Here is a 27,833-nt window from a genome sequence, read left to right on the forward strand (position 1 = left end):
TAGGGCTTAGCGTCTTTTCGCCTATCTGTAGAGGATATCAGAGGGCAACGTTTCTGCCATGAAATAGGACTAATCAACTTAGTTGAATTCGTATTTAAGGCAAGGTGAATTAATTAAGACGGTTTCTGAAACAGTCGTCAGATGTGCTTTTAAATCTGCAGCCAGAGGAGCTTCCGCAATTGAAAGAAAATCTTTGGATGGTTCTTCCACAAGCAATGTCAAAACCAAGAAGACTTCAGAGAGGATGTAAGTATATATATCTACCCTTAATGAGTCCAAACTAAGGCTAGTTACTTTTAATAAAATGTTTGCACATATAAAATAAATGGACACTTTTATCTTAAAAGGAAGGCAGGTCTACATGGACCGAGTGCACAATGGAGAAGTAAGGAAATCATCTTGTATAAATACCATCAACAGCATTCCTGCCAAAATCGCTGGGTACATTATAAAAATAAAACACATTAAACTTTGGAAAAATGAATTTTTATAAAGAAAGGCTTAGATTTATCTATAAATTTGGTTGGCTCCCTTATTGCTAACAACATGTTAGCTAATAAATTCTTATTTGGCTGAAACTACTGAAGAGTCACTAATGATATACTGCTCATGTCAAATAAATAAATACTATCTGTCACACCTTAGTTTTATTTTAGGTAAAAGTAAAAGGAAATTTATTTAAAATAAAGTCAGCTCAAAGTTGTATATCAATTTATCAAGTGTTTTCTCATCTTCAAATAGATTAAGTACCTGCCTCTGTGTGTTGCTCCTATACATTTACTATGCGTTATTCTTCTAATGGCCTTTTGTTACTGCAGATAACTATATTCCAAAAAGAATTACGAAGTGTGGACTATGAAATGTCAGAGTAGAAACTTTGAGAAAAAAAACATTGAGGAACAGTCAATGATAATCATGAAAAAAACCCTATGTTAATTATTTCTTAACTCATTCTTTCTAACAATCTCACTAAAATATCTAAAATTCAGTTCAGTTATACGGGTACTACTAGATGTCACTTTGACCTACGTACAAATTTATATACAATGGGTTTTGCTTCACGATCTTTTGGAGAAAGTGAACGTAATTTATTCAAATTATGGCAGTGCATAAGTTATATTGAATTCAAGTAGTGAAGATATTACATAATCTCTACTTGCTTAATGATGAAAAGGTTTAGTCTTTTTCATTACAGTATTTGCAAATGTGTCTAGAACTTTACATCTCAAGGAAGCATAGGTGGCTCTAATGACAATGAGCTTCCAGAATGAAAAGAAGTGAGAGGTGAGGGAAGCATGCACACACCATATGCCTTCACCAACACTTTCCAGGGTTCGCATTGTGACGCAATCCATTTAGAACGGTGTTTAATAAAGTATATGCCTTTAGTAAAAGTGAAATATATTTCAGGGCCACTGCCAAGTGCTTCGGTACTAACTGCCTTTGTGGACAGTAATGCTTACTACTACAGTGATACCTCATTTCATTTATATTGTGCTTGTATATGCTTATTGTTATTTAAAACAAAAATTAAGTCTAGCTGACCTCCAAAGTGGGCTGTTAGTGACACAACTCAAGCCAGTAGAAAAGAAGCCTCTAAGTTCCTTCCCTATCCTCGGCAAGGCTGGGGAGGGGAGGGAATATGCAGAGACCCAGAGTCAAAGTTCCCTTGAGAAGAGGCTCAGAGCAGAGTCAGAAGAGGGTGCAGAGGCCCTCTGCAAAACTAGGTGGGAGGAATGTTTTGCAATTATTGGGGGACCAACTGAGAGAAGGTCAAGGAAAAGAACAAGAAGCCTGGGCTTGAAATGTCAAAATTCCCCCAAGGGGATGTTTCACAATGGAGAACTTTAATGTTCAGTTTGAAATTGTTTTTGACACTGCCCCCTCCCTCCCAATCTGATTGGCCAATTCTCAGTCAAGTTGGCTACACAAAACATTTGCCTTGTGTGAGTGCTTTTTTGTGGATACTGAGGGAAATGGATGGCATTCGGAGTCAATGTAGAGCAGAGAGGAAGGAAGAGCTGTAGGAGGTGGGCTGTCGGCCAGACTGGGAACCCCGCAAGAGCAAAAAGTCAGTGTCTGACCACCCATGAGGGTGAAATCCTTGAGGAAGAGGTGGGGTGGGGCTGATGGAGACATCAGCCACTCAGATTTTTTTTTCCAATATATGAAATTTATTGTCAAATTGGTTTCCATACAACACCCAGTGCTCATCCCAAAAGGTGCCCTCCTCAATACCCATCACCCACCCTCCCCTCCCTCCCACCCCCCCATCAACCCTCAGTTTGTTCTCAGTTTTTAAGAGTCTCTTATGCTTTGGCTCTCTCCCACTCTAACCTATTTTTTTTCCTTCCCCTCCCCCATGGGTTCTGTTAAGTTTCTCAGGACCCACATAAGCAGCCACTCAGATTTTAAGGAGCAATGTCTTTTGTCTTTCTTTCTGTTATAAATGGCCATGATGCACATTTGGGGTAAAGATGCTTTAAGTGTAACTATTTCTTCCACTTGAAATAGGGCTTGGATAATTTTAGAATCACCTTGTAATCTCAGGAAACTATGTATTTGGAATATCAGTACAATTATTTACATCTCACACACTGTTTTATGTAATTATTTTCTAAGCTTTTTATTATTGGATATAAAAACAAACTTTTCACACTTCTAACTATAACTGTGAAATTAGCATGATCTCTCTTCTCACCGTGAATTTTTCTGCTAGGGGTATTGATAATTAAATACTTTTGGACAATTTATTGGTCTTCCTACTTTTTTAAATGTTTTTATTTATTTTTGAGAGGAGAGGGAGAGAGAAAGAATGCAAGTGGGGGAGGGGTAGAGAGAGAGAGGGGCACAGAGAATCCAGAGTAGGCCCTGTGCTGAGAGCAGACAGCCGGATGTGGGGCTCAAACTCACCAACTGGGAGATCACGACCTAAGCCGGAGATGGCCACTTAACTATTTTTTTTTTAATGGTCAGGCACCCCAGCCTTCCTATTTTTTTTAAAAAAATTTCCTATTTATTATTTTTCTAAACTGAAAATGTACTTAAGGAAGTGTGAATTATGCTTTAGCACTAACATGCTTTTCAGAACCTAGATTAATATAGGACACCTAGAATAGCGAATGTGTGAAGCTACTAAGGATTGTTTTATACCTTAAATAAAAGATCTCTGTAAATATCTCCCACTAGTTTTCACTTAAGAATTTATATTTTTTTTCTCAAGATTGTAGAAACATTTAATTCTACTGGTCTACTCTTAGAATATACAAACTGTATTTGTAAAAACTTACAAATACAGAAGTTATTTAAAAACTAATTTATTTCAATGAGTACAATCCCAGAAGTCATGCATCATACATGCAACACAACAAATATTCCACATGTAATTGCTCAAATTCAGGCTTGGCCAAACTCAGATTGCACCGACTTTAATAAATGGTCACAGTATAGCCAATGAGAGACTGAAATGGAATCAAACTGACACCTGGCTACTATGCACCAGGCAAGCATTCAGCGAAAATCTGCTGATTTGGCAAGGGCTTTAGTTCATGAACTTCATGTCTTACTACTACTGCCCTAATCAGTTGAGACAGAATTAGCACTACCTAAATCGTCTGTGTGCTGCCTGGAGGGGTTTGTTGAGGGTAAGAGTCTGAAGATAGAGATTAAGGAATCCTCATCCTCCTAAAGTGCTGGGCATCCAGGATTAGAGCTCTGGGTCAGAGAAATCCACGCTGAATGCAAACCTAAGCACCGTTACACTCCACACTTGGGATTACCAGACTCACTGCGTTTAAAATGGATATCCCCGTCTGCATTTTGACTCAAGAGCATTTCATCTGCCGTGCCAAAGTGACCTTGGTTCACTTCATTTGTCTAGATGTTTCTAAAATAAGAGGATACCCTGAAAATGTGAAAGTTGATACTTAAAGACTCATGGGTTGATCCTATGACTCCCCAAATGGTGAGATTATAGACACCTAGATTTGGAGCTCAAGCATCTACCTTGCTGATGAAGGGAAAGATCTGGCCAACCCCAGAACGTTTCCTTGGAAGTCTCCTGATAGTATTTGCTTTGAAATATAATTTGATTTAGAGCCGGGAAACCATTCTGTGTGACTGTAGTGGTAGATGCATGGCATTCTACGTTTCTCAAAACCCATAGAAGGTACCACGCTAAAAGTAGGTACACAGGTAGACTGTGCACTTTGGATGATAGTGACGTGTAGGTATAGGTTTACTGATGTGCCACATTCACAAATGTACCGCTCTGGTGCCAGACATTGATAGTGAGGAAGGCTATGCGTGTGGGGCAGAGGGAGATATATGGGAGCTCTTTGTACTATCTACTCAATTTTGCTGTGAACCTAAAACTGCTCTAAAAATAAAGTCTATTAAAAAATAGACTGCATAAAAATTTGGCACATTCAAAATATAACAACAGAACACAAAAAGGGTATCTTGGTCCATTCAGGTTGCTATAACAGAATACTGTAGTCTGGGTGGCCTATAAATGCAGAACTCTATTTCTTACAATTCTGGAGGCAGAGAGTCCAAGGTGAAGGCGCCAGCAGATCGGCAGATGCAGTCTGTGAACCAGATACAGTCCAGTGAGGACCTGCTTCCTGGTTCACAAATGACCACTTTCTTGCTGTGCCCTCACATGTCAGAAGGGGTGAGGGAGCTCTCTGGTAACTCTTTTCTTTCTTTCTGTCTTTTTTTCTTTTTTTTTTTTCTTTCTAAACTTTATGTATTTTGAGAAAGAGAGAAGGGGAGGGGCAGAGAGAGAGGGAGAGAGACAGAGAATCCCACGTGGGCTCCGCACCATCAGCACAGAGCCCAACATGGGGCTCAAACCCACGAGCCATGAGTTCATGACCTGAGCCAAAACTAGGCACCCCTCTCTAGTGTCTCTTTTCTAAGGACACTAATCCCATTCGTGAAGGGGTAGACCCCCTCGTGATGTAACCACTTCCCCAAATATTTACCTCCTAATACCATCATATTGGGTATTCAACATATGAATGGGAGGAGGCATAAAAATCCAGGGTATAGCACCAGGCAATTAGACTTTTAGAAGAAAATTTGGGCACCAATAGATATGATGGTGGTAAGTTAAAAAGCACTCGCTTACAAGTATAAGGATGAAAGGAAACTAGGGAAGCCAAGTGGAGCCCAAAACCGTAACACTGAGATGTGGCAGATGTCACTGACTCATCCTTCCTGGGGACCTTCATGGCGTACATAGAGATACTTCTCTAGACCTCGGAAATAAGCTTACATTTTAGGTGCAAACTTGGAGGATTGATTAAAAAATAATAAACTACTATACCAGATGTGTAACAAAATTTTATAGATCACATTCAATCTCCTTGGCATTACAAAAAGAAAAAAAAACCGCACCCAAGAACCATAGGATCCAGAACAGTTATGTTACCAAGAAGAGTTTTAAGCAGATTTAAATTAGATCAGACTTGTCTTTGATGCTCTATTTCTTCATCTCTGTTAACCTGATAGCCTTGAGTTCCCTGCTTACTTCACTAAACACGTGAATAACAGTAAAAAAACAATCCTGCTGTGTTGTTGCAGACAATGGACCCTACAGAACCTCGTAAATGTATTCCTCTGTCTGGTGAACCTGGTACTCCGGAAGAAAGGCATTTGTGCCAGCTCTCTACTGGAATGACATTAGAAGGTAATCACCTTGCCTCAACAGCCCCAGACACTGTTGCTGCCAGTGGGGCAGAGGGAGATATATGGGAGCTCCCCGTGGCCCCCTTCCAGGTTCATCTTCAACCATGGGGAGGTCCTTCCCCATCTCAAGCACCTGTTCCTCTCAGCTTCTTGGTCTGAAGGCTCCCTCCCACACCACAGGAGTTCCTTGCATCTAGATCAGGCATAATCCAGGGGCTGTTTACCCGTCTCTTTGTCTTTCATTGGGACAAATCCTGAGGTGTGTTCCACAAGATGTCTTAGCAGCGTTGATCCCAGTTGCCCAGAGTAGTAATCCACACATTAACTCTCCCTTTATCAGCTTTTCCTTTCCTGATTTCACTTCCCCACTCCCCCTTGTGAGCTCCTTGGGACCACTACCTGCATTCAAGTCCTTGTCTTAAGGCCTTCTTAGGGGGAATGCCAGAATAAGACAGCCTCATCTGTTTTTGGTGACTAATTTTTATGGCATTTCCCTCAGGTGACGTGTGTGACGAAGAAGGGTGGTCCAACATCTAGGCAATCCTTGCTCTGGAGGGATTTTGCACCTCTCCCTTTCTTCCTTCTTTTTCCTCCTCCTTCCTCCTGATTTGTCTCCAGCATCACATAAAATGCAAGATAAACATTATATTTTATAATTTTAAAGATTCTATCTCATTCGTGGGTAAGTTCAAACTTCTGCCAAAGACAGTCATTTTATGACACAAATGAAAGTTCAATAACACCCAGTTGTGTCCCACATTGTTCTGTTGTGTGATGGACTAAGGGGAGGAAGGGGGCTGTGCACCAGATTGCGCACGGAGGACCTGAGATTTCAAGGCACGACAGTGTCCTTGCCAGAATTGCAAGCCCATGTCTGACATATACCCAACCTTTGTTCTTTGTTGGCATTCTCACCGTGGCTGGCAGGTACCTGGCAAATATTTTTATTTTAATCCTGACTAGTCATAGACTCTCTGAGGTCACTATCAGAGAGGAAACTATACTGATCTCACAGAAACCCAGTGAAAAGAAATCAACATAAAGAAATTTTTTAAATATATGAATGGCAAAAGCCAATGTTAGGTGAACTATGGACTATGATCACTAGGTTTCAGTCTTAAAAAGAAGCTTAAAAAGGGATTGTTTATTTAAATACCATTATATTTTTAGTTTTTGATCTATATGAGTGTATTAACTGTTTTAACAATCAAATCAAATATACATACAAGAAAGGAAAAAATGAAGATCACTACTTTGAAAAGCAGAACATTTTCTTCCCAATTTCCTAATTTTTCAAGTTTATTTCTTTATTTTGAGAGAAAGTGTGCACAAGTAGAGGAGGGGTAGAGAGAGAGGAAGAGAGAGAGAACCCCAAGCAGGCTCTGCACTATCAATGTGGAGCCTGATGTGGGGCTCGAACTCACCAACCGCAAGATCATGACCTGAACTGAAGTCAGACACTTAACCGACTGAGCCACCCAGGGGTCCCTCCTAGTTTCCTTTTTTAAAAAACACAGTTGTAGGTATCTGGGTGCCTGGGTGGTTCAGGCAGTTAAGCATCTGACTCTTGATTTTGGCTCAGGTAATGATCTCACAGTTTGTAGGATGAAGCCCCTACTTCAGGGATTCTCCCTCTCTCTCTCTCTCTCTCTCTCTCTCTCTCTCTCTCTGCCACTCCCCCACTAACGCGTGCATGCATGCACACTCTTGTTCTCTCTCTCAAAATAAATAAAATAAAATATTTTAAAAACCATACTTGTAGGTATCTTGAATTTTTTGAAGTGACAATGGAGGATGAAGGAAAAGCGACAATGACCTGCTTGACTAGTATTTGTTTAATATTTAAAATTACTCAAAGGACATGAATAATTAACAGGAAGATGTAAATCAAAATGTTATCCTTTTAACAACGGTCCCTATTTCTGGTCATTAGGTTCTTCAGATAAAGTTATGCATCCTGTGTTTATGTATATTTGGATACAACTCGCTCACTTGTTCTAATTAAACACAGTCCTAGTCTATATCTACTTTAACTAGATGTATTTTTAGCCACTATGACTTTCCCCTTTTCTATTTTAATCTTAACAATTAAAAAGGAAGATTTTTCTAAAGATTGAACATATGGGAAATAGACACATTTGTACCCCTGGAAATATAAAAATCAAAATAAGTTGTAAGAAAGGAGGTTGGTATTTCTGGAATCTTGCAAGGCTGGTTTAATTTTATTATTGCTTGTAATATGGTGTGGTATTTCCTGTGAACTCATCAACGAATTCCAAGGACAAGCTGAAAATCACTAAGTTCTGCAGTTGGGTCTGGGAGCTCACAGTGAAGGGGGTTTTGTGTAACTGAAAGTTTGGTATAGCTGGTCTCCCCAGATGTTGGGGAAATACAAAAGGTGTTTGTTGTGTTCAAGAAAAATTCAAATAGTTCACTAAAAGTGTAGTTATTTGTTTACATATTTATCTGATTCTTTTTAGAACTCCATCAGTGGCGAGAGATATTGATGATAAATCCAACGATGGCCATGAATCCTTTACTGACGGCACCAGGGCAGCAGAGGATGCCACTGGTTCCTTCATCATTTGAACCTCCAACGGTGGATCGGTATTTCTTTCTGATATACTATTCTGTTCGAAGGAGAAAATGGATGACCATTAACGTTTCAAATGATGGTGACTCCAGTTTTGTTTTCTTGTCTAGTGTCACTTCCATGAACTGTGGCGCACAAATTCATATCAAGATGCTCTGCTGGCCACACGTTCAACACACTTCCCATCACTTCCCATCTGGGGCCTGCTTGACACACTCCACACATAGCTAACAAGCACTTACTATGGGACAGGCATCATACAGGTATAAACATTGATGTAATCTGCAAGGACTGCCCTAACAAAATACCACAGACTGCATGGATTCAGCAACAGAATTTTATTTCTCCTAGTTCTGGAGTCTGAAAAGCCATAGATCACCGTGTCGGCAGAGTTGATTTGTGATGAGGCCTCTGTCCTTGGCTTGCAGACAGTCGCCTTCTTGCTGTGCCCTCACCTGGCATTTTTCTCTGTGCATGCACTCCTGCTTCCTCTTCCTCTTCTTCTTCTAAGGACACCTGTCCTATCGGATCAGGGCTCCACTGTTATGGCCACATTTAACCTTACGTACCCCATGAAAGGCCCTATCTACAAATATAGTCATAGTGGGAGTTTGGACTTCAACCTATGAATTTGGGAGGAATACAACTCACTCCATAACAGTTGAGTACCCTGGTTTTCTCATGATAGAACAATTTTTTTCTTTCAATAAAAGTGACATTATCAGTACTTAGGTTGTACACTCTGGTAGTTTCTTATTTTCCCCTCTTTAGAATATTTTGACATTCTGAGAGGAAAGTAATGTCCATTATTTATTGTTGTTGTGGAGTGTGAACAATAAATTTTGACTTCTCGAGACCACTGAAGTTTGGCAAAACAAACAAACTGCCCGCCACATAGTCAAACACTGATCCCAGATGGCAAAACCCAAGGCAAAGTGTGTCCATTACATGAGAAAAGAATGTGGTCAGAATAGTATGTCGGTCATGGGAAATCAGAGAGCAGTATTAATTTGATTAGATTTTTTCCAGACATTTCTAAAACTTTTTTTTTTCTTGATGTTTCTGTTGTGTTGTCAGCTGGGTCAATCTTTCCTTAGTAGATGTTTCTCAGCACAATTCTACTGAAACCAAGAGGCTGCAGGATTTTTGCATCTTGTTTTTGGAAGAGATGATAGAATCTCATCTGGCAATTAGAAAATCTCACTGCCTATGCGATGGAAAATTTGTACTGTTCCATCCTCATTTTATCTATTTTATATCTTTTTTTCCTAGAGATTTATTGTCTTCCACTGTAGCTCCTGCTGACCCAAGACAGTTTTGTGTTCCTTCCCAATTTGGATCCTCTGTTCTACCAAATGCAAATATGCCGAACATGCTATCCAATCATGTCTACTCAGGTATGAGCAATAGGTGGTCTGTGGCACCAATGTGACCTGGATGGCTGCATTAAGTTCTGCCATCGTGCCATCGCATTTACTGCTAAGTTTGGCAAAACTGTGTGGCAGGTGTGCTTGTAAGTTCTGCACTTGCTACCTAGGTTTCAATCATGGTTCCACCACTAACTGACCACGTGTAAGTTGCTTAATGCCTCCAACCACCAATTTACTGAGGAATAACATGAAAAGTTGCAATATCTCTATCTGTCTTATCTTACACGTGAGGAACTAAAGGGGTCATGAGGAGATGAGATCTGAGAGTTAAGGGGGCTTGGGGCTGTTTATCTCTGATAGGTCAAAGTGGAGGCTTGCCTTTTATCCTGAGTAGGAGGGGAAGCTTTTGAGGAGTTTGCACAAAGGAGTGACATGGTCCTGTATTTGAGACAAACTTGATAGGATCAAAGCTCTGAAGATAAACTGATGGGAGTTAATGGGCTATCAGAAGAGCCAAAAGATTATGATGGGTTGGCTCTGGGTGGTGACAGTTGCATAGTAACATGTAGTTGGATTCTGTAATTATTTTGAAGGTAGAAATAACAGATTTTCTCACAGTTTAGATATGAGCTGTGTGAGAGAGAGATCTTAAGGAGGATAGCAAAAATTTTGGTCTGAACAATAGGAGAGGTAGAGTTGCTGTTCACTGCTGAGGAAGAGTGTGAGAGGAACAGAGTTCTTGGGGTGGGAGAGATTTAATGGGCTCTGTTTTGCTCCTGTTACGTTTGAGGTACCTAACAGATAATCAGTGGGAGATGTCAGGAAGGCAGCTAAAGTGAAGAGAGGACTTCTGGAGACAGCTTGGAGATATAATTTTGGAAGTCATCAGCATAGATGAGACTAAATGAGATCATCTTTAGAGTGAGTGTTGATAGAGGTTAAACGGATGATATCTAAGACATACCAACAAGATCCAAAAGATGAGAAGGATCAAACAAGGGAGAAACAGGAGAAAACAGTGTGATGGGAGGAGACCCAGGAGAGCCTGGTGGCCTTGAAGGCAAGGGACAAAGTTTTAAGGAGAGAGTGAGCACCTGGGTCAAGTATGCCTCTCGTAGATGAAGTAGACGAAAACTAAGAATATATGATTAGATTTAGCTGAGTGGAGCTCATTGGTGATCTTGGTAAGAGCAATCTCAGTAGAGGGCTATCAATGAAAACATGACTGGTGGGGGCTCAAGAGAGATTAAGAAGAGAGAAATTCCTCATCATATAGAAGATCAAACTGATGTATCTTATCCCCCAAAACTGTATTCATGAGTTTCTCTTTGTCCCTGCTCTCCAATTCCAACAACTCTCAATAGATAAGAACAAGTAGGAGTGAAAAGCCTGGCACAAGAAAAAATATGATTGGTGCCAGGGCCAGTGAAGACACCAGTCTGCCTGGATTTGAGCATGTTGTGCATGGATCCAGTGCAAGGGGATAGGGCGTAGAAGCCAGGGCCTGACTGAAACTGGACACACCCACTAGAGTGTTCCAAGGACCAAAAAGGTTGTCCCAAAGGCTAATCCTGGATGAAAACCCCATCTGGCATCAAGAACCCAGTAAATCTATAGCCCATGGTTACAGGCAACACATAAATAGACCAGTGAAATAGTTGCATTGCTGACTCAGAGCCCATCTTAGTGATAAAGAATCTGGAAGCTGCCAATGTTTGGATACAAGCAAGCAAATTCACCACCTGTCTCAGGGACAGAGGTCAGGTCTCCTGCCTCAAGGCTGATGTGTAGGAGAGTAAGCAACGGAAGACTAGGGCCTCAGTCCTATAGAAACTGAGCTACTAAGTTAGCAAAATAGAAACCAAGACACAAATCTATTTCAAAAAATTGGGTATCAGGAAGAAAGTAGGTTATTACAGCTGGACTAGCACTAAGTTTGAAGTCATCTATTTAGGAAAGAGAAAGAAACTTGGAATAGGTTTGGGGATTCCAGATTTCAGAGGGTTCTAAAATCCAGGTAATTAAAATTGTGCCCTCTAAACTGGACTTCTCATGAGAAATTTCTCAGCATTCTTTTGCAGTCAGTACCTCATGGGTTGATAGTTTCACCCATGCTGACTCTCTAGAGAAGAATATTTTGACCCCCCACTGAATTACAAAAAATATAATTATATTTTATTTATAATTATATTTATTTTTATATATAATTTATCTATTTATATATATATATATTATATATATAATTTATATATATATTGTTTATAATTATATATATAATTATTTATAATTATAACTGAATAATAAAAAATATAAAGCGTTAGCATTAGGAGGATTTTCGAGGCCACCTCATCCAATCTCTGAATTTTACAAATGACAAATAATCTCCCTTAAAAAAGATATAGCATTATTTATTTTAAGATGGGTTATTAATAGGAGTTAATGAACTCTTCTAACTTAGTACAAAGCATGTGCAAGAAGAAATTCTCTCATGATACTGACCCCTGTGTTAGGGAGAACAGATTTTCACATGTAAAACTACATAAAACAAGTACAATTTGTATGTCTATTATTGTTGAAGAATTCTCTGTGGACCTGTGCTGGTCTATGAAGAGGTTGTGCAAATAAATGCATAAATAGATAAACTTTTGCAGCAATTTGACAGGGTAGTTCTATGTCTATTAATCTGATCATTTTTTACATTACACTTGTATTTGTCCTTGTTTTCATTTCAATTTTATAAAAGTTTGTTTTATTGTATTTTTTAAAAATTTTTTTATGTTTATTTCTGAGACAGAGAGAGACAGAGCATGAGCGGGGGAGGGGCAGAGAGAGAGGGAAACCCAGAATCTGAAGCAGGCTCCAGGCTCCCAGCTGTCAGCACAGAGCCCAGGGTGGGGCTGGAACTCACAAACCGTGAGATCATGACCTGAGCCGAAGTTGGTCGCTCAACCAACTGAGCCACCCAGGCTGTTTTATTATATTTTTAAAAATGTTTTGGCCCATGATGGGCAGAAATTTTAAAAGAAAAAAAAATACTGCTTTACCATAGATGGTTTAAAAAGTATCGGTATGGACTCTAAGCGCATTAGGAGTACAGAGAAAGAAAAAAATCAATAGAGCATAAAGTTACCAGGCAAGAATAGAGCCTTGAATTCCGTAATGCTGCTGTTATTTCAAGACACTTCAGAAGATTGACACAAAGAATGTAATTTCTACCAACTTCATTGAAAGCATTTTGCAAAAAGTATCTTCCTCAGACACACCAAAAAGTCCACATAGAGAGCTTTATATCTTATCCATGAAATCATTGAATTTATTTCCAGGGGTTTTGGTGCACAAGAAGCACTTAGTTACTTTTTTTTTTAAAGGTCAACTGATTTCTCTTGCAGCAAAAGAAAAGAAAAGAAAAATTATCAGTTTTTGCTTCAAAAGCTAGAAACAAAGAGATCCACAGTTCATTTCATTTTTTTTTTTTTCCTTTTCAAGTATGGCAGGAAAATGTCACCAATCATGAGACCCATACTTAAAGAAAAATAAAATTATCTAGTGTTTTATCATTCCATCACCAAAGTAACTCTAAGATGCTGAACAGCAATTATCTGATATTGTTTCCAACACTGTGCTCTACTGGTGGGTGGATGTTCTTTTAAATCATTGTATTTTATTTTTATTATCTTTAAATGGACATTGTTAATTTGTTTGTGGGGTGGGATGGTGGTTTTCTTTTTTAAGGTTGGGGCATTTTACCACCTGAATCCATAAAGGCAATGGCAAGAAGGAATGAAATGATTCAAAGGCAGCATACTGCCAGGTAACATAATAGTGTTGTTTTTATTTATTTTCTATTCACTTGTTCATTGTTTTAGATGGATAGATAGATAGATAGATAGATAGATAGATAGATAATAGATAGATATAGAGATACTTTTTATATGCATTCATTATATTTGTATTTTGTGTTGTATACATATACAAACTCTAATTATATACATATTAGATAGATAGATAGATAGATAGATAGATAGATAGATAGATACCTGATTACATACAAAAAGCACTTCAGGAATATTACAGAAAGAAATATATACAAACATATATTTAAGTTAGTTACAGATAAAAGTAAGATTAGAAATCACATAGTGAATCTATGTCTGTAGATCTTAAGAGTTTAATGTCTCATAATTAAAATGCCTAGTTGTGAGTCCCCTGAAATTCATATTTGCACTTCTGTTTTAAAAGACTTCAGTTCTGCCCAAATATAGGAGCTAAGCTTGCCAACCCCACTTTGAACTCTACAAGCAGAGCCCAGGCAGCCCCATGTCAGTGGCCCCAAAAGTGGACTTCAGCTGTAGCAACTAGGAGAAAGAAAAGACAGCAATAATTACTAGGGCATGGCCCTGGGGTACAAGAAGGCCTCAGACTCAGTTTTCCATCACTGAACCCTAATGAGTCCAGGTGATAACCAATAATCAAAATAAGTTAAGCAAAACCCCCAACAAATCGTCCCCACAACTCCTGCCAATTGCATTGATTTGTAACAGTTGAGACTTGCATTGACTTCCTTGAGTCCCACTAAGATTATACTTTGGGGTTTAGAAAACTCTTTCCAGAACTTTGATTTCTTCGAGGATTAATTTCTGGCAAGAAACTACCCTGTGCTATGTTATTCCCATTCCTGCGAAATTTGCCAGATCTATTAGAGCTAATGCTTTAAAGACAGGCCTTGGACTTCCATTGTGAGATTCGGCCAAACCTTTCATCCTCAGGTCTTATTCCAAACTCTCCTTCCCAGTGATTTTCAAGGGAATTCGTGTTTCCACCCAACAAACTTCTGATAAGTAGTGGGAAGACCTGGGAAAAGCAGAGGTTCCATCTCAAGGAACACAGAGAACCATTAAGATTATATTTCTAGCAGTTTTCTTGGGGTGTATAAAATATATTGTTTTGTTTTTAGGATGGAAATGGAAATGCATGCATTTTACCAGCAAAGGAGAATAGAAAAAGTGAATCCCAAGGGACTAGCAGGACCAGGGATACCATTCCTCTATAGCTCCAGCATCCCTCCTGGCCCAGCCAACTACCATGGCAGGAGCATGCTCCCTGCCAGTGACCTGCATTTTCACAGAAGCACCCTGAGAAACCTTCAGGGAACCCCCACGCTAGTGGCAGCTGGTCCACATTTTCTAGAAAGCTGGGGTCAGAAATGTCGTCGTCTCAGGAGAGGTGCTGGGAATCAGAAAGTTCTAGACAGCGATACTGAGAGCTCTAAAAGTCAAGGAGAAGAAAAAATCTTAGGCCAGACTCATGTGATTCCCTATGAAGAGGATGAATTTGCAAAAGAACCAGAAACCGAAGCTCTCAACAATCAGAAGTCAAGGGAAACCAATGAAAAGCCAGCTCTTGGCAACACCTGTGGGGAGCTCGAGCCCACCCATAAAAAACCTTGGGGAGCTCATGGTGCTCCCCTAGAAGCAAAGGCCTGGGATGGTGCAAAGGAGAAGACTTCAGAGCAAGGCTTTGCAGCCTGTGGTGAAAAGAATGGGGTTTGTCCCCCAATTCCTCGACCGTCTCTGCCAGGTGGGTGTCAGGGGCCAATGGCAGATTCTAATGAGCCACAGGTCACCACGTCCTTAAGTTATTACATAATGTACCATTCTCATCGTGTTTCCTTTTATTCTTCTTTTTCTTAATCCTATTTAGGACTACGTCTTCTTGAAGTCCCTTTATTATGTTTGTTCCAATAAGCCATATTAGTGAAACTTGTCTCTATTTATATATTGCTGTATAGAGAATTTCCAGCCAAAGCTAGGAAGGCAAGAATGAGGAAGGATGGGGAAACCTACCAGAATTTTAAATTAAATTTTTAATTTAATTTGCTATTACCTTCTTCAATACAAAATAGAGGGACTTCTTCCTTAAAAGTATGAATTCCATCTCCCCTGTATTTAAGTGCAGAAAACAATAGACAGTTAAACAAAAGCATTAACTTTCAGTGCCCATTCCTGTTACAATAACTTATTACCTAAAAACATTAACATACTACCCTCCCAAACAAACACTGAATAGTTTCTAGAACTTCTTTTGGTAAAAACATTTTAAAACACAGGTATTTGGGGGAGGTGGTTGTAATCTCGTCACCAAACCAATTGTGTTGGTGACTTACCCTTACAAAGCGTTAATTTGCCATTTCGATGAATATGTGGCTACATTCTCATGTCACCTAGAGAGCATGATAATTCATAGAACATCATAGAACATGACAGTGTTCATCTGGAGAATGAAATCCACAGGGCATGTCTATTAGAACCTGAGAGAAAATGAAGCAGTATGGAACGTCTGTATTTACGATAATGCTGTCGTTAAAGATCCTTTAGAAGAAGGAAAGAAAGGAGATTGCTAAATTTTTCAGAAAATATCTCTCAGTATTGTTTAAGGAGCTTGCACATAGATATGAAGGGACCCTCTGTGGTATATATATATAAAGGGACCCTCTGTGGTAATAGAATATAAGGAAATTAATGTAACTATACATAAAACCGTGCTCTTAGTTTCCCCTTTTCCTGGAAATTGTATACCACAAAATAATTTCCTTTCCACTTTTAAAGGAGCGCACCCACTGGTTACAATTGGGGAAAATCTGTCTTTGGATGAAGATATTCAGAAATGGACCGTGAATGACGTGCACAACTTCATTAGGGGCCTTCCAGGTTGTTCAGATTATGCTCAGGTGACTGAACATTTAAGTACTTTCATAAAAATAAGACATTTTGAAATATGTTTCCTTCAACACGGGTCCTGCCAAACTTGCATTTTTCTCTCAGAGAAGTTTGCTTCTCTGAGTTTGCTTCTAATCTACCCCTTGTATGTCATCGATTGACCGGGGACAGGAGCCTCTGATTGCTGAAGCTTGGGTCAGGTCCCCACAGCCCATCTGCAGGGGAGGCTGGGAAAGCCAATGTGTGGCATTAGTTTCTGTTCCATCAAGATTCCTGGGAGATAGGAATTTACCCAAAATTAGGAGATTCAGAGGCTAAACATCCAAAAATATTGAGAAATGATGAGTATTTTCCCTATTCTTCCATATAGCAAACATTGGGGGGCACATACTTCTGTACCAGAAGTTTTAGGCTACTCATAATAGGTAATAGAAATATATTCTTTACTCTAAAAAGAATAACAAGCCTATAGATCTGAAAAATAAGAAATTAACTACTTTCAAATTCTCTATTTATGCCAGGGCAATATGCAAAAGTGAATACACACGTATAATTCAGTCTGGTAGATAAAATACTATTTTTTTTGAATCATAATGAACCATTAGAACAGTTGGAAAGAAGACTAGCTCTCCTCATATGGGAAAACTGGTGACAAAAATAATGGGTTGGCCGGTTTTTGAAGTTTATGTCAATGCTACATTTTCATACATAAAGTTTATTTTTTCAAGTGATTTAATAACACAACTTTAAGCTGCAATTTGCTTACTAAATCTGGTGTCATTATCTTTGGTTTATATATTAAAGGAAAAAAAGGCAAGGAAAGGACATTATAATTTAACATAATTAACTGATGTTAGAAATGACTTTTTTCAGATCTTGGTTTTATGATCATTTTTTTTTCTTCAATTTAATGCCATTAATTCTTCTACTTTTTCTTTTTTTTTTTTTTGTTCTGTTTATGGGACTTATGGAAAATTAGATAGAGTAGTGGTTAAGAGCATAGCTTATGAAACTAGAAAGTACAAGTTCAAATCCTGGCTTTTCCGTTATCTGGACATGTGACCTAGGACAAGCCGCCTGTCTTCTTAGTGCTGTTTTTCATCTGTAAAATGGGGATAATTATATAATTTATCCTCAAAGGATTGTGGTAAGCAGTAAAGAGGGCCTGGCACCTTATAAGTTCTTGATGAGCGTTAATTTCACCATGCTATCAGAGGCTCCTCAAGATAACGGGTTCCTTATCAGGCAAGTTGTATTCTTTCAGTTATCCACTTTGTCTTTTTGCATACTTTGTAAAAAAATTTTGTCCTGTTTTCTCCCATTCAATGAGTCTAACCTTATTATTTTCTTATTAGTCATTGACCATGGGGCAATCCCTTTTTAAATTTATCTATTCCACTTATCAAGTGCCGCACCAACTGCCAGTACAGCAAAGTTACCAAATTTTGATAACAGTCCGAAATAAGCAATAGTTGAAATCAGCAATAAGCAATGAACATGTGATTGCTGGCTTCTGGGTGGGCCGAATCTGTTTGGCCCCTCATTATTCTTCATCAGCCAGTGATCCACAGGCATGGAAGTGCTGTTTATGAGACCCGCTCTTGTAATAAATGATGCTACATGCATTTCATACTTTATCGTCCCAAATGTCTTCTTGTGGGTACGTAGAAGTCACATAAGCACGAATACCCCACACTTTGCTGACTCATTATTTCTCACCAACAGGATGTCAGCGCTCCTTTCCCCACCCCAAGAAATGGAACAGTTATTTCTAGGTGTTTCTCAAATGTGGTTAGGGTCAAGTTCTGCTCTTGTTTCTTCATGAGTCTATTCCCTCTCAGCTGGTGACTGCTGGTGAAATCAACAGCAAGAAGAACACTGCCCTGCTGGGCGTGCCCCTGCCGTGTTAGGGACAGTATTCTGTACAGAAATGGAGAGAGTCCCCTTGGATGCAATTGAGTGCAACAAGCTCAGAAGCAGCACAGCTCGGGCACAGCTGTCCCTGGAACCCTTGTCTAGTATGTCACAGCCTGGGACTAGTCAGGGTCACACCCACCATGTCTCCCACACCCACCCCGCCGTCTTCTTTCTCATCTCTGCCTTAGGTGGCCACTCAGCAACCTCCTACCAACTGCCTCCTGTAGGTATAAAAAGAAAGCCAGAAAAAAATAACCACAACTAAACCTCAAAGCTCCTATGCAAATGAATTCTTTTAAATAGATAGAGAGAGAGAGGGTTGGTAGCTCAATTGTTCAGGGACATCCAGGAGAGCCTGTGACACATCTTGTTTGTTCTAAGTAAATGTCTCATTCAAGGAACTCAGCAGATAAAATATTCTCTCCCTAAAAGAACTGAAATTACTAAAATTATGTGTACATTTATATGGTGCTCCTGGCTTAAACTGCTGTCTTGACAAGGAAGTAGGAGGGACATGTGAGTGACACTGGCATATTCTGCAACTTTGCCTCAGGCCCAGGTTCATCCGTCAGGGCTGAGGCTTGGGTCCTCATGCAAGTCAGTCCCAGCTGCCAACCTGTCTCTGTTTGAGAAAGTATCCTGGGTCACCTGGGTGGCTCAGTTGGTTGAGCATCTGATTTCAGCTCAGGTCATGATTTCACAGTTCGTGAGTTCGAGCCCAGCATCAGGCTCTATGCTTACAGCTCAGAGCCTACAACCTGCTTCAGATTCTGTGTCTTCCTCTTTCTCTGCCCCTCCCCCACTCACACTCTGTCTCTCTCTCTCTCAAAAATAAGTAAACATTAAGAAAATTAAAAAAGAAAAGAAAAGAAAATGCATCCCTTCATTCCTCAATGGAATCCCTACAAAGGAAAGAGAAATGGGCCAAACCTTCCCACCATTAATACATTTAACTGTTTTCACCAGTACCCCTTTCTCTGAATGGCAGCAGAATTACATAGCGAAAATCCTGGATCAGAATGAGAAACCTTTTATTTTCTAAGTTCTCTATTTGGCAAGCTCAGCTTCTTGGCAACTCACTTAACCTTTTCTACACTGGTTGTCTCATTATTATAATAATGCCTACTTTTTGCTGAACATGGACTATATGCGAGTCTCTGTATCAGGCACGTCGTTTAGATTATCTTTTAAATTTAATGTATACCAATTCCATGAAGAAGATATTAACTCTATTTTGCAGCTGAGTAAAACTGAGCATCACAGTGTCTAAGAGAGTGAGTGCTTGAAAAATGTGTATGAGACTACAAATCTATCTCTTTCCACCACAATTACTTTACACTGAAGATATTGGGCCATATGGTTTATAGTCAAGGGTACCTGGGCCCCTAGGTATTGTCAAAGGTGGTAAAAGGAATCCTTAATTTATTCCTAATACTTCAAAAAACGTTAAGAGAAGTCATACGTTTCCCCAAGATAAGGCTACAAGCCTAACCAAAGTGTCAACTTTTTCACTTTGGCCTAAGATAAGTTAGTTCATGTTAGGCATTCTATAATTTCCTTAATTAAAGTAGGAAACGAAATAATTACTTAGCAAACACAGTTTATAAATAACTAAAATCTATTAGAACAAGAATTTCCTAGTACAGAAGCTTCCCCAAAAGACTTGACTTTTCAGTCAGTCCTGAGGCATGCCCTCCAATATAGTGGACACAAGACAAATATGGTTCCCCTTGCCACTGAGCTTAAAGTCCAGAAGAGGGACACTAGTAAGGAGTTCCACATCAACGTGGAGATGCTACGAGAGAGCAGGTACAGAGCATGGTGGGCACACACGGGAGGGCCTTGTGGCTTCTTGAAGGGAGAGGCATCTGTAAGTGAGATTACTAGCTGAGGGGGGAGGGGAGGTGGAAGAGAGGCAAAGGAGAAATTTCCAAGTGAAGACCAGGAACCAGAAAGAATTTAGCACAGTTGGGATTTCGAGATAGCTTCCAGCGGCAGAGAAGGCAGTGAGAGAGGGGACAATGGCAAGATAAGAGGCTGGATGATGGGAAGGGGTCGGGTCACAAAGAGCTGTGGAGACCCAAGGAGGGACTGTGGCTTTATCCTGGAGGCAGTGGAGGTTTTAAGCATGAGTGGCATACTTAGCTTTATATTTCAGAAAGGTCACTCAGGTTGCTCTTATGAAAATAGGTTGAGGGCAGCAAGACTAGTGGGGAAGCTCTAGATCCAGGGTGGCACCAGTGGGGCGGGTAGACAAGAACACTATGGAAAAGGCAGAACTGGTGTGATTCAGCTTGTGAGTTTAAGGTATACATTAGGGAGCCTTCAGCAGAAAGAGATATTCACTGAAGCCAAGAGAGAGACTGAGATGAATCAGGAAGACCAAAGAGCACCTGAGGCAGAAGCCTAAGGAACCCTAACCCATAAACATGGATAAAGAAATAATAGCCACACAAGTGACTGAGAAAGAAAGGCAGAGAGTACCCAGGAGGGAGCGCCTTGCAAAGGCCAGGAAAGAGCTTTTTTTTTTTTTTTTTTTTTTTTTTAAATGAAAAAGTAGTCAACAATGTCAAATACAGCCAGGAACACCAGGAACATCCATGCACTTGGTAACAGTAGAGTCACCGGGGACCCAGAGACAAGCAGGTTTAGTGGCCTAGTGAGGGTAGAAGTCAGAGTCCTTGAGACTGAGGAATGACTGGACAGTAAGAACATTGAGGCAGGGAAGATCAAAACTCTTGAGAAACTGGCCTGTGAAGGGGATGAGAGGTATGGGGCCATATCTAGAGACGGAGTGAGGAAGCGTTTGTGTAGGTGCCTTATTATTGTTTGCTTAATGATGGAGACTTGGGTAAATGCCAATGGGAAGGAGCCAGCTCAAGAGGGGAGACTAACACTGAGAGAGGGGTTATCTACTGAGTGAAGCCTGAGGTGGGAGGGGTGAGGAGATTGTCTTCAATGAAGAGATTGTCTTCAAACACTGAGAGACACTCTTCCACCATATCAGGACCAAGGGAGAAAATACAAGTTTTTAGGTTGCTGGGCAGAATTAGAGGAAGTTCTTGTCTATTGGTTTCTTTCCTTTCCTTTTCTTTCCTTCCCTTCCCTTCTCTCTTTTCCTTTTCTTTTCTTTTAATTAGGAAGTTATATAATCTGCTGAAAATGAGGGAGGATTCTGTAAGATCTTAAGTTTGAAGAGTGTGAAGAAAGCTTGAAAATAGAAAAAAGAGAAAACTTATCAGTAAATAGAGGATTGCCGGGCAGATGGAAGCTGGAGATCATGAAATTACAGCACTACCAAATCTGCCCAGATTTTTGATTCATCTCTTTATCTGCCTGGAATCTTTGTCCACCAGTGGCCTTCCTAGTTTCCAGAAGAAAAGAAGGCACGGTGGCATCCACTACACAGACAGAACAGATAGGGCCCCGGAAAGGCCGAGCACGACAGCATTCGCCTGCATTTCCCTCTCCTCCCCTTGCCATGCACACAGGGCAGTGGACGGATATACTGCACCTGTCAGCGTGAGAGGTAAAATTTGTCTGCCATGGTTTCCACCATGGCACTTTACTCAGCCTATTTGTCCATTCATTGGTTTGCCCAGCAACATTTATTGCACATCTACCATATCCCGGCCACAGCATTATAGGGGCACTGGTAAACAAGACATGGGCCTGCCCTCAAATCATAACTATTCCAGGTTGGATCTGAGTTCCAGAGACAGAATTACAATGCACTCCAAGAGTCATTAAAGAGCACAGACGTGCTACTGGATCACAGAAGAGAGAGTAACTGAAAATAAGAAACTTTATGACATTTTGTGTCATCCTCAAGCAGTCTTAATGGTTCCTTCAAAACTAAAATACCTATATATGAACAAGAATTTGGGGGGTGCCTCAGTCGGTTAAGTGACCGACTCTTTTTATTTGAAAGAGAGAGAGAATGTGTGTGTAAGTGGGGAAGGGGCAGAGAGAGGGAGAGAGAGAGAGAATTCCAAGCAGGCTCTGCACTGTCAGCACAGAGCCAGATGAGCGGCTCAAACCCACAGCCGTGAGATCACGACCTGAGCTGAAATCAAGAGTCGGATGCTTAACCGACTGAGCCACCCCGGCACCCCAAGTGACTGACTCTTGATCTTGGCTCAGGTCATGACCTCACATAGTGAGTTCGAGCTCCGAGAAGGGCTGCACACTATCAGTGCAGATCATGCTTGGGATTCAATCTATCTGTCCCTCCCCCTCTTGCATTTTCTCTCTGTCTCTCTAAATAAATAAATAAATAAGGAAAGAAAGAAAGAAAGAAAGAAAGAAAGAAAGAAAGAAAGAAAGAAAGAAAGAAAGAATGAATTGGGGGGGGGGGCACCTAGCTGGCTCAGTGGGGAGAGCATGCAAGTCTTGATCTCAAAGTCATGAGTTTGAGCCCCACATTGGGTATAGAGATTACTTAAAAAAAAATTGTTTATTTTTATTTATTTACTTATTTTATTTAAGAGAGACAAAAGGGGGGTGGGGAGAGGAGCAAAGGTAGAGAGAGAACCTTAAGCAGGTTCCACGCTCAGCATGGAGCCTGACAGGGGGCTCCATCCCACCACTGTGAGATTATGACCTGAACTGAAATCAAGAGTCGAATGCTCTGCTGACTGAACCACCCAGCTGGCCCACACACGAATTTTTTCCAAAGACATGCAAAGTTAACACTTTTTGTTTTTGATAAAGGTATTTAAAGATCATGCCATTGATGGAGAAACCTTGCCATTACTCACCGAGGAGCATCTTCGCAGCACTCTGGGATTAAAGCTAGGGCCGGCGCTCAAGATTCAGTCGCAGGTATGGTGAGTTCTCATAACCAAATATGTATTAATGGTATGAGGCTTAAGAGAAATATGTTACTTTTCTCCTGTTGTAATATGCACAATACCCACTTGAACTCTTTATTAAGCTTTGCCCCTCTGTGGGTGGGGACCTGACAGAAATGGGGAAACCTGAAAGCTTTGGGTGGGGTAGTGGTACTCATTCCTAGCTATGGTTGGGAAGCCACAAAGCAGTGGTGTGCTGGTGAATGTCTAACAACTAGTTCCCTTTAAAAAACAAAATGAACGCTGACTTGTAGCATCTGTTAATTTCTGTAATGTAAATACGCCTACGATGGCTGACAAACTCCTAATGTCATGTCCCCGAATTCAGAATCGGGGAGAGAGGCGCAGCAGTGCCCATTTTAGAGCATGTTCACCATATGGATACACATAACTGACCTCAGGAGCAGAATAATAATAATTAATAGTAAAATCGTTAGGTAAAAACAATTAAGGAGTGATCAGTTTTGAGTATTGATGACTCGAGTTTTCAATATAATGTATTTAATTGTAAATTTAAATAATTTAATTTTTAACAATGCCACATTTAGCAACTGCTTTGCAAACTTCCAGAAAATGTAATGACTGGCTCTTGAGACTGGACTGAGCCAACTCCAGTTCATGACTTCTCACCATCTCCACTGCTTCCTTCAGGACTAAAGCACCAGTATCTCTCATTAGATTACTGCTTTAGCCTTCTGTTTGCCCTGCTCCACCTTTGCCCTCCCAGAGCCTATGCACAAAACAGTTCAGGATGATCCTTCTAATACATAGGACAGACCATGTCACCCTTTGGCTCAAAAGTCTGCAATAGCTCCCCATTTCCTCCAGAGTAACTGCCCAAAGTTTATATCATTTGTGCTCCTCTCCACCCACCATTATCCTTACCTTCCTGACCTCGTCTTCTACTTACCTCCCCTCTGCTCCACACCCCCCAGTTACTGCTTTTGACCACTGGCCTCTGGATGCTGCTTAAACTTGTCGGCAAGCTCCCCCAAAGGGCCGTTCCCTCTGCCTGGGATGCTCTTCCCCTGATATCCTCATGCTTTGTTCCCTTACCTCCTTCATCTTTGCTCTGCTGTATCTTCTTAATGAAGCTTGCTCTGATCGCCCTATTTACAATTGTACCCAGCTCAGCATCGGTGCACACTACTACTGTTCCTTTTCTTCTCTTCTTTTCTTCCCCAACAGCACCTATCATCTTCAATCATACAATGCAATGCATTTATTATATTCATGTTTATTGTTGATTCCCCCCCCCCCCAAACCCACTAGAATGTAAGCTCCATGAGAGTATAGATCTTTATCTGTTTTGTTGACTAATGTATCTTTAGAGTATACAAGACTCATGATAGGTCAAAAGTTATTTGTTGAAAGAGTGAGTTTCCTAAAAGTGAAACCAAGAATCATCAACTGATTCTTCCCAGAATTTATACAGAACTGAACCACTTTACAATACATATTTACGCAAAGAACAATGAGACTTCAAAATGTCCTTCGAAAACCATTTTTATCTGCCAAAAAAGTTTAGGGTAAAGAAGTTCTTTATTTCTAGTGTAAATACCTTAATGTTTCCATTGGTATTCTTTTTTTTTTTTTTTTCAACTTCTTATTTTGGAATGATTTTAGGTATAGAAAAGTTGCAAAGATAATAGAGTTCACCCAGCTTTTCTTAAGGCTAACATTTTACATAATGTGGCACATTTGTCAAAACTAAGAAATTAACATTGGTACAATATGGTATTCACTTTTAAATAATTTATTTTTTTCTTTTAATTTTTTTTTTGTTTATTTATTTTTGAGAGACAGAGAGAGAACACGAGCAGAGGAGGGGCAGACAGAGAGGGAGACAGAGAACCTGATGCAGGTTCCAGGCTCCAAGCTGTCAGCACAGAGCCCAACACAGGACTCAAACTCACGGACCGCGAGATCATGACCTGAGCCGAAGTCGGATGCTTAACTGACTGAGCCACCCAGGCGCCCCAACAATTTATTTTTCTTTAGTGAGGATACTATCCCTCTTGGCATTCTAATGACACTGCATGTTTTTTTTTTCTCAAATCTGATTTACTTTGGCTTTAATTTATCACTCTGGCACTTATTTTTTTCTGCCTTAACAACGTGGCCAGCTCTAAGCCTTTCTTTTTTCTTTTTGAATATAGTTGGCATACAGTGTTACATTCTCCAAGTCAGTCTTCATCTTGTCCTCACTTGCCATCACTGTTAGCCCCAAATCATTTTCACAAGGCTGTAGTCATTTCCTGTGCTCACACCTAATGTGTATAAGTAACTCTATGGAGCCCAAGTGAGCTCTAAAGTCCAGGCTCCATCTGCCTGCACAACAGGACAGAGCTCCCCAGAAGCTGTGGGGGAAGATCTCAATCTCCAAAATGGGAAGCAGGGGCAAAATTCCATTATAGTAAGCCCTGCTGAGAAGAAGAAAACCCACCCGGATGACCAGAAACTTAAAAGGTGGACCTGAACAGGGCATACAAGGCATACAGGACATTACTGGAATCTGAGAACCCAGTATTATTAGAGTGGAAGAAGCTGGGTTTGAGCTATGACAATGTGAACGACGTAGAAATCCCCTGGGTCCCATGGAGGGTGAGGTGTGTGTAAGAGCCCAGCGGTTAATGCTGGGGCACCGAGGCCCAAAGCGGCAATGTTTATGTCTCAACACTAAGGCAACTTGAAGCCACCTGTGTGCTGAATCTCAGCTTAGAGCCTCAGCTTAGAGAAGTGCCAGTTGGGCATTGGTAAAGGTGGAGTGGGGTGTCTGTGGGATCTGTTGAGGGACCCTTAGGAAAGGGTGAGGTGGAGTAAACTCAGTGAAATGATTGTGTCACAGATGAACCATAGCAGACCCAGAGCCAGGAATTACAAAGTTACTACCACGGTGATATCCAGTTTTACAGTAATAAACGCTGGATGTTTCTGAGAGAAAGAAAAAGCCCCCACATCCTAGAACGGTGTCCCTCACAACTATCTAGATGCCCCATGCCTGAAATTACCTATCCTTCCTGCCATCTGTGCCTAAGCAGAGGATGCTGGGTTATTGAAAGAATCTATAGACTTAATTGTTATAATCATTTTGTCTCCAAAGGTATCTCAGCAAGTGGAAAGTATGTTGTATAAGAAAAGTCTTTTACTTCCTACCCATACAAAACAACCATTTGATCAACCAGCAGATACATCCCCTCTTTTGGATTTTAATTCCTGGGGTGATACATTGGATGTCCCTTGTTCCCAGGATATAACAATTCCTAAATGAAGCGAACAAGATAGCATGAGAAATTAAAACCCTCAAGGAGCAAGAACAGTCTTAATCAGTTTTCCAAAGAGTCCAGGACATTCTGAAGGGTGTGTGAGGGTTTCCCAAGATGAGATGGAAGCTGGGAAGAAGAGAAAGCCAGCCCTCCTGGAGCCCTTAAGGAGGCCTTGTCCGAGAGCCTTCCTAATGTGACTTCAGCCCAAAGTGGCTGCAGGTGTATCCTTGGAAGCAAATGCTGAATGAAGGAGAGCATTTGCAAACACCAAAAAAGCTACAGTTGGATGATTCCATGAGGAAATCTCCTAAGAAGCCAAAAGAACCAATACTGAAAAAAAAAAGAGTTCCTTATCTCCCTTCACTCATTTCCCATCCCCCAACCCAGAAAGAGACCAAGGCAATCCTGTAGAGTTTAAAGATGTAGAAGAAAAAGTGGCAAAGTACAAAAATGAGAAAGAGAAGCTGACCACAAGGCCTCCACTTTTTCTCACTTCAGGCTTCCAGGCTGAAGAAGGACCAAGCCAGGGAAGAACAGAAGGTTTAACCTTTCAGTTCAGAGAGACTGTTACTCAGCATTTTCTTTCTGACATGAAATTGTCATGACTCAAAATAACTCCTAATTATCTGAGACGGAGATGAAAAGTAACAGTACCCACCTCAGATTTCCCACAAAGGGTGGGGATAGAGTTATCTCTGCAAAGCAGGTTTGAATTGGCTGGAGGGAGGGGAGAAGATGAAGGTGACTTTCTGCTTGTCCCCATGGAGTTCCTCTCAACTTTACACTTAACAGAAAGCCTCTGAAAAGATACACAAGAAAAGGCTAGGAGTTTGCTCAAGGAAGGGACTGGCAAGAGGGGCATGAGGGAAACTTAGCACATACCCTCCTGTACATTTTAAATGTCCAACGATGAGAATGCATTTCCTATTTTTAAAATTTACATTTAAAATGAAGAAACTGTAGCGGGCAGCCTCGAAGATAGCCCCCAATGATCCCTGCTTCCCGGTCCCTGTGCCCTAGTGTAACGCCCTCCCCTCTTAGGTGGGATGGACTTACTGACTCTTTTCTAGCGAACATAATATGAAAATCATGATGGATGTCACATCTTTGGTTCTTCTGTCTGGGATGCTCTTTCTCCCTCTTTGGAATCCCTGCTCTTGAGGGAGCCAGCTTCTATGAGTCCAGGCAGCCCTGCTGAGAGCCTGAGTGATGGAACGTGGAAACAAATCTTCTGAGGCTTGTCAAAAGCCACATTAAGGAACTTGAACGTGGCTTCTCCTCAATGAAGCATTGAGATAATTACACATGCAGCTTCTGCCTACAGCTTGATGGAGGGCCTGAACCAGAGGTCTCCACTGAGTCGCTCCTGGATTCCTGACCCGCAGAAACTGCAAAATAATAAATGTGTTGTTTTCAGCCACAAA

At 40.6% G+C, this 27,833-nt stretch overlaps 1 protein-coding gene across 2 annotated transcripts; it reads left to right on the forward strand.

Annotated features, from left to right (window-relative positions):
• SAMD7 (sterile alpha motif domain containing 7) lies at window positions 1-27,833 on the forward strand. 2 transcript variants are annotated; one of them, XM_058730461.1, is made up of 9 exons: window positions 1-246; window positions 5,590-5,695; window positions 8,175-8,301; window positions 9,560-9,684; window positions 13,390-13,468; window positions 14,612-15,234; window positions 16,263-16,384; window positions 23,004-23,114; window positions 26,247-27,833. In XM_058730461.1, exons 2-9 carry the CDS (start codon window positions 5,593-5,595, stop codon window positions 26,412-26,414), a joined length of 1,458 nt encoding a protein of 485 aa, XP_058586444.1. In that variant the 5' UTR covers window positions 1-246; window positions 5,590-5,592; the 3' UTR covers window positions 26,415-27,833. The 2 variants fall into 2 exon arrangements, with proteins under 2 accessions (XP_058586444.1, XP_058586445.1); XM_058730462.1 differs by lacking the exon at window positions 1-246 and adding an exon at window positions 6,194-6,376 and having other exon boundaries at window positions 5,600-5,695.

Source organism: Neofelis nebulosa, chromosome 5 (genome assembly GCF_028018385.1).
Source record: "Neofelis nebulosa isolate mNeoNeb1 chromosome 5, mNeoNeb1.pri, whole genome shotgun sequence".
NCBI lineage: Eukaryota > Metazoa > Chordata > Mammalia > Carnivora > Felidae > Neofelis > Neofelis nebulosa.

Excerpts from the sequence above, each read along its gene's own strand:
- SAMD7 (XM_058730461.1), top strand. The coding sequence starts at position 5,593 with ATGGACCCTACAGAACCTCGTAAATGTATTCCTCTGTCTGGTGAACCT. Across the intron at positions 16,385-23,003 it reads GTTGTTCAGATTATGCTCAG|GTATTTAAAGATCATGCCAT; the intron begins GTGACTGAACAT and ends TTTTTGATAAAG. Across the intron at positions 23,115-26,246 it reads CGCTCAAGATTCAGTCGCAG|GTATCTCAGCAAGTGGAAAG; the intron begins GTATGGTGAGTT and ends TTGTCTCCAAAG.